This window comes from Cynara cardunculus (assembly GCF_001531365.2).
Source record: "Cynara cardunculus var. scolymus isolate 2C chromosome LG 11, CcrdV1, whole genome shotgun sequence".
Classification (NCBI taxonomy): domain Eukaryota; kingdom Viridiplantae; phylum Streptophyta; class Magnoliopsida; order Asterales; family Asteraceae; genus Cynara; species Cynara cardunculus.
The window spans coordinates 1238764-1246288 of record NC_037538.1 but is presented as its reverse complement, the minus strand read 5'-3'; the positions used below and the strand labels follow the sequence as shown (position 1 = coordinate 1246288).

Genomic DNA, 7525 nt, shown 5'->3' with positions numbered 1-7525 from the left:
TCATTAAGCTGCTAGCAAACAGACCTTAAACGAAGATAAAAATGACATTGTAAGGGTGAGGGCAACTGTGGCCAACTCATAAAATAAGGACGATCAGCAACACTTACTTGAATAAACGTGATATTTGCCTCTTTAACTTTTAAAAAACGATCAGTAACACTTACTTGAATTTATAACTACATTTTAAAGAACATAAATTTACACTGTACGTTTTTGCTGATTTGTATTAAATCAGCACGAAGTTAAAACTAATTGCAAGCTATAACGGGTATTTGATTGAATTTTGTATGTTACATAATTTGGAAAATACAGAGATTGATTAATTTAGCTTGCTTGCTTGCTTTCCATCCACATAACATTCCATGTTCTACAAACCAAATATTCAAGCTTTTCGTTTCGCGGATTGATCTTTGAACATTCTCACACTAATTGCATTCAACATCACTCTCGAGTATTGTCGAGATGCCATCTTCCAGTCCATCCCCGTTGTCATCATCGCTGCAAACTCTGGGTAACTGATCCGACCATCCTATGATAACACAGTGTTTTGAAAGTAAGTGTGTTTTTCAATTATATCCTTTGTTATCAGATAGAGAGAGATTCGTTAATTACCTTATGTTATTAATTGTAAAATTGTCATTTAAAACCATAAGGGTGATGTCCGGTTGATTTTTAAGTTTGGGCTCTAAAAGTCAAAAGTGTCTGGAGGTCCCAGGTTTAAATCCAAGGAGACAAAAAAAATCCCTTTTATGACCACATAGGTTCAAATGCGGTGACTTCAGGTTACCCGCAAAACAGGAGATCGTTCTGGAATTAGCGGCCCACATAGCTGGTTAGACATCAAGATTAATAAAAAAATGTCATTTAGTTAATTAAAAGTGGGAATGATTGCACGTTTTTAAAACAATGTGTTTCTTTCATCGAAGGATGTAACACGGATTTTAATCCAAAAATAAATTTCTATTTTCTAATTCTACACTTAATTATGGGATGCAGAAATTCATTATGCTCTATCATTAACTAATGGTAAAGTTTTTTTTTTTTTTTTATTAACCTGGATATCCAACCCGCTATGCGAGCCGACCAATCCCAGGACGACCACCTGCTTTGCAGATAGCCCGGAGTCACCGCAGTTGAACCTCCGTGGCCACAAGTAGATTTTTATTCCTCATTAGATTTGAAACTGGGACCTGCTGGAACTTTTAACCTTTGGAGCCAAGCTCAAACTAATCAGGCACCACCCTTGTGGTTAACTAATGGTAAAGTTGCCACTTAGTCAATAAGAAAATGTAATAAATGTTTGCTTTCCAATTCTACCCTTGATTACGAGATGGAGAAATTCATTATTCTCTATTATCAAGGGTACAATTGTCATTTAATTAATTAAGAAAATGTAACGATCATACATTTCTAAAATCTTGTATCTTTATCAATGGAGGAAGCAACACATTTTCATACAACAATAAGTGTCTACTTTTCGAACAGAGAAATTTATTACTCTATATTAAGGGTAAAATTGTCATTTACTTGATTAAAAAGTGTAATTAATCACACGTTTAAAAAACATTACCTTATCTAGGTCAGCGTCATGAATGATATCGTGAACCATCTTTTCGTTGTGTGAATTTTGGTGCTCTTCGAACAAAGACTCCTTCAATTCATCAAACTCGATGTACCCATTTTTGTTCTTGTCGAAATAGTGAAAAGCTTGGCGGAGATGATCATCGTTGCTGATTCGTTTCAAGTGAACCGCGATCATCATGAACTCATCGCAGTTCAACACCCCGTTCTCATCAAGATCGGCCTTCAAACAACCATAGCAATAGTCAAATAGCGAGTAATACGACAACATAATGTGTTTTTTAGGACACCCGATTGTCCTAATACAGTATTTAACGAGACTTTTAAACTTAAAGTCTCGTTAAGTACTCAGTTAAGACACGTGTGCATCCTAAAAGACGTATTTTGTTGTATACTGGGGATACTCACGGCTTCCATTAGCATCCGAACATCGGGATCGTCGAGCGGTTGATCTCCGATCGAACACAAACCCTCTTTGAGCTCTTCAAAGGTGAGTGATCCATTGTTGTCCTTATCCATTTCATGGAACATCTGTTTTAATCCAGTCACTTGTTCATCTGGCAAGTTTTCTGCAACCACCTGGAAGAGTTCAAAAAGTCAACATTTTGACTTTTGATAAAATAGAAAGCTATTAGTCAAAGAAAACTTACCCTAATGACTTTCTTTTTGAATTTGTTCATCAAAGAGAATTGTTGAATTCTTGTCCGTACGTGTTCTCCTAATGGAATGTTGGGAACTTTGTGGGCATTTTGGACCCAATGGTTACCTATGTCACATACCAAGGTTATATTAGTAATTTCAACTAATATATATAGTGCGAAGGATTGTGTGAGAATGAGAGATAAAGTGAGAAGCGTAAGAAGTTATATGGACCCTTGATCACCTTTAATCTCAAACCCACCAATTAATCGCACTTCATACGGGGATTGATCCGGTGCATCTCATCCTAATATGCATCCAAGGGTAGAGATCCCTTCTTACGCTTCTTTGCTTAACTCTCCTCACCGAGACCCAACCCTGTATATATAGGGATGGGTTCACGTGAAACCGGTATGTTTTCGTGAGACACGTGAAACAACATTTTTACATTTGAAACTTCACAACAAACGGTTGTGAAGGTAAGAAAAATCAAAACCTTCACAGCAAAAACACTGTGAAGGTTACCTTCACAGTGTAAAAATGTCGTCTCACGTGTCTCGTGAAAACAACTTTGTCTCACATGAACCCAAGTCTATATATATGAGACCTTTTGGGAACTCTCTAAATTGTGGAATTTTTAAGAACCGTGCATAATAACATATGATATTTTTCATCTATGTCTCGAATTTTGATATGAGGATTAACATATATTTGTTTCACAATGTGTTTGTTTCATATGTACCCGGTTCGCAATGTGAATCTCTTTGGCGTGTTTGTGAAACAAAAAGTACACGTAAAAATGTTTTACATATATGAAACAAAAAGTGTGAAAAATGCACTATTGATGTAGTGTTGTTTTATATGTGAAACGTTTAAGACGGTATTATTCCGCACAAAAACAATCCTAAAAGTTACACATATAAAAAAACACTGTATAAATCATTGCATTTTCACACGTGTTTGAAAACTGATTAGTAAGTTTATATGATTTTATTGAGTTTGCTAATGACTATGCATCTATATACACACAAGTATGTAAGCACAATGTACATACTCAGGGCTTCTTCGACGGTGAGCCGTTCGTACGGGTTAGGGTCGAGCATTCCCTTTACGAGGTTTTTTGCATCTTCCGAGACCCTCGGCCAAGGGTCCCTTCGAAAGTTTATGTCACCCTTGATTATTGCTTGTGCAATTCCTTCTTCAGTTTCTGTGAATTGAAGAGACGTTAACTTGAGGGACTACAGACGATTTATTTCTTGTGTCCTATTAAATTGCTCAAATTCTTCGATAAACTTGTTACATGTAATTTTGTTCTAACAACATATTGCAACGTCATTGTATATGACTCAAAGTTGTTGGTTTACGAAAACTTTTATAGTAAACTACGTTTTTCATCAGAGTGGTCTGTTGAAAATTGCTATTTTCGTCCCTGTGGTTACAATACATTACTGTTTCTGTCTCTCATACTTAAAGGTAAACCACTGACAATGAATTGCAAATCACAGGGACGAAAACCGTATTCTCTGAAACACACGGACGAAACCGTAATTCGAAAACCACAAGGTAGGGTAAGCAGTAAGCGCTTACTGGCAGGCAAGAGCACCTCCATTAGTTATCTTATCATGTAACATTCTCGACCATTAAAATTGATTGTTGGTAAGCGTCTTAAACCCTATAAGCACTTACCGGGTAAGAGTCTTTTCCGTCACTTACCGGGTAAGCCTCTAGGTTCTTGCTATGCCTCTTACCCGGTAAGATTCTTAATCATTTCCATGCTCAATCGATAAGGTAAATGATATCAATAAACACTTACCCAATAAGTGATTAGTAAATAGCCCCTTAATTTACCCCCATGTGATCTAATTTCATTTAGCCCCTATACTATATAATATGAAGATACCTGCCCAAAAAGGAGGAACTCCACAAAGCAAGATGTAAAGAATGACACCGGTGCTCCATACGTCGATTTCTTCTCCGTAATTCCGTCGTAATACTTCGGGTGCCATGTAATACGGGCTACCGACAATCTCCTTAAACCGAACGCCTACAACCAAATCAATCAGTTTAATTAGACATTAACAAGATAGAACAAAAGAGTACAATTCGTTATGAAGACGTACATACCAGGCTCAATGAATATAGAGAGACCAAAATCGATCGCTTTTAGAGGTGCGGTTTCGCTTTTGTTAGCGTACAAGAAGTTTTCGGGTTTCAAATCCCGATGTATGACTCCATGTTTGTGACACACCTACACAAATTCGTAAAATCGATCAAAAATCAAATGAATATATAGGACTGTTTACGGTGCATGCATAATGACTTGCCTGGTTTCTACTGTAATTACAACAAAATCGACTTTCTAAGACGTAAAATGTATAAAACCAACAACAAGGGTGGCGCCTGATTAGTTTGAGCTTGGGTTCCACAGGTCAAAAGTGTCTGGAGGTTCCAGGTTCAAATCCAATGAGAAATAAAAATTCCTTTGTGGCCACGGTGATTCAAATGCAGTGACTCCGGACTACCCGCAAAGCAGGTGGTCGCCCTGGAATTAGTCGTCTCGCATAACAGGTTGGATATCTAGGTTAAAAAAAATATATAAAACCAAATAATTGTGCGTTCTATGAAAGATATTGCAATAAGTTGATATGATATCTTTGGGTGTCTTAACAAGTTTGTACTTTGTACAACTTTTTATATTACACTTTTGAGGATATGTCTATTAACGTCTTTTTACATGATATTTAAATTTTATAGAATTTTTCTAAATAATGTCATATAAAAAGATAATTTGTAATAAATTCTCTGTAATTTTTCTAAAAGAAAGAATAAAAAGTCAAAAATCTCCGTACAAAAGATTCTTTATTTTAAAGATTTTAAAATTAATTATATTATTAAAATATTTTATAACTATTTTACTCTGATACATTTAAAAAAAAAACTTTATATAATATAATAATAAGTAAATCTCATCGGTGTAATAAATAAAAGATCATTTATTTCTTTTCAAATAAGATTTAGGGGTGTTTGGGATTGCTTATTTGAAACAACTCATGTTTTTTACAAAAGTCTTTATTACCGGTATGGCACCGGTATAAGTTGTTTATCCAATCACTCAAAAATGTTTATTATCGATGTCACACCGGAATGAGTTAATAAGTTGTTTTTACAAGCAATCCCAAACACCCCTTTAAAGAAATCTTTAAACTTGAATTTTTTTTCTTTTCTTTTATTTGAAATACAAAAAATTTGTTGTAGCAAAATATAGAACAAAATCTTCATTTCTCTATTTTAGAAAATCTGTTGTAAATTACCCTCATTTGGTTCTATATTGCTATAGACGGTCCAAATCTATTATGACATTTAAACATATTTATGATAGCACTTTGTTGACGTATCAGAAAAAAGAAAATATTAAAATATTGGGCAAATTACATGAAAAAACAATCAACTTTAAGTAACTTGATACATGTTTTGGATAACGTAATTTCAGAACTTCCATTTTGAAACATAAGATGTTTAATAAACATTTAAGTACTTGGGTAACCGGTTGAAGAATTAATCGATTAAACATGTTGAAACATTAACCGGTAAGTTTAAGATATTCATGTCAGCAAATAATACTGAGTTGGATATCTCATCAGCTTGGTACCCGATTAATGCTTCAACCAGTTATCTAAAAACTTAAATGTTTACTTTAAGTGTATTAAACCGGAAGTTTTGAAAGTTGAAGTTAATTTTTTATTTATTAACACTTTAAAGAAAATTAATTAATTAATAACCTGGACAACTTCTAGAATGGTCCTGATGACAATGGCAGCAGCTCTTTCCGTATAATGACCTTTGGCCACGATTCGATCAAACAGTTCACCACCTTCGCAAAGCTCCATGAGCAAATAAATGGCGTCTTTATCTTCATAAACATCTTTATAGCTCACAATGTTGGGATGCACCGGCAAATGTCTCATGATCTCCACCTCTCTCCTCACATCTTCGACGTCGATCTCCGCCCTCAGCTTGCTCTTCGATATCTTCTTACAAGCCACCTTCTCGCCGGTCGCTATATTCTGACATTCATACGTCACCCCAAACTCTCCCCGGCCGAGCTCTTTGCCGAACTTATAACGTCGAAAAATGTCTTTTCCGGCGGACTCTTTGAGGACACGAGCGGGTCGGACGAATCTGGGGGTGCGAGGTTTGGTAGGGGTTTCGGGCATTAGATCGTCTTCTGAAATAGGGTTAACAAGGCTGTTTCTGGTTCTCCTTACGTAGCTTGCGTTGGCAACAGAAATGCAACCCCCCATGGACGACGAATTGATGGCTTTTTTGATGATGCAATTAGGGTTTGAATGATGGGTGGGGGTTGCAAGTGAGAACCAGAGAGATTGGGGATTTTTGGAATCATGTTAGAAATCAGATGGAAGGATGGTGGAAACCCTAATTTTGTGGTGAATTGATGGTGAATTTGAAGGGATTGGTGTTTGTGGTTGTTTTGGAATCAAGATGTCTTAAATTCCATATCTTTTGCTTAAATGTACTTAATATTGATTTATTTTACATCAATTTTCATTTTATAATCAATATTAAGTACATTTTCATTTTATAATTTACTTTAGGACAAATTGTATTAACTTATTTTAACTTGATTCATATTTTAGATAACGTATTTTCAAAACTTCCACTTTAGTAGCTAAAATGTAAGGTAAACATTTAAGTAACTGGGTAATCGGTTACCATGCTAATGTGACGAACGATGTATTATCCAATTCAATATTATTTGCTGACATAGATATCTTAAATTAACCGGTTAATGATTCAGCATGTTTAACCGATTAATGGTTCATCCGGTTATTCAGATACTTAAATGTTTATTAAACATCTTAGGTATCAAAATGAAAGTTCTGAAAGTACGTTATCCAACATAGGAATCAAGTTAAAGTATCTTACTTTTTCATGTAATTTGCCTTTTTAGTTTAATTTTTTTTCCCCTCATACGTCAAGTTTTAGAAAATTCTATGCACTGTCTATAGAAATATAGAACCAAATGAGGGTAATCTACAACGGATTTTCTAAAATAGAGAAATGAAGATTTTGTTCTATATTTTGGCCACAACAAAAATTTTAGGGGCTGTTTGGATCATAGGAATCACAAGGAATTGAAAGGAATTGGATTATCCAATCCTTTGACCAAATTCCAAATGAAGTGTTTGGTTCAATAGAATAAGATGATGGAATCCGGTCAATTTCGGTCAATTCCTTCAGGCACCGATTTCACAATTCCACGGTAACATGCTGGGATTTCAAATTC

General features: G+C 35.1%; 1 protein-coding gene across 1 annotated transcript; it reads right to left on the bottom strand.

The window, feature by feature from the left end:
- Positions 1–382: 382 nt before the first annotated feature.
- LOC112520903 (calcium-dependent protein kinase 24-like) lies at positions 383–6658 on the bottom strand. The gene is made up of 8 exons (XM_025129527.1): positions 6000–6658; positions 4345–4468; positions 4121–4264; positions 3275–3427; positions 2232–2347; positions 1990–2160; positions 1571–1804; positions 383–529 (listed from the first exon to the last, which is right to left on the bottom strand). Exons 1-8 carry the CDS (start codon positions 6519–6521, stop codon positions 383–385), a joined length of 1611 nt encoding a protein of 536 aa, XP_024985295.1. The 5' UTR covers positions 6522–6658.
- Positions 6659–7525: the final 867 nt, after the last annotated feature.

Excerpts from the sequence above, each read along its gene's own strand:
- LOC112520903 (XM_025129527.1), bottom strand. The coding sequence starts at position 6,521 with ATGGGGGGTTGCATTTCTGTTGCCAACGCAAGCTACGTAAGGAGAACC. Across the intron at positions 4,265-4,344 it reads CTCTATATTCATTGAGCCTG|GCGTTCGGTTTAAGGAGATT; the intron begins GTATGTACGTCT and ends ATTTGGTTGTAG. Across the intron at positions 1,805-1,989 it reads TTCGGATGCTAATGGAAGCC|GCCGATCTTGATGAGAACGG; the intron begins GTGAGTATCCCC and ends GGTTGTTTGAAG.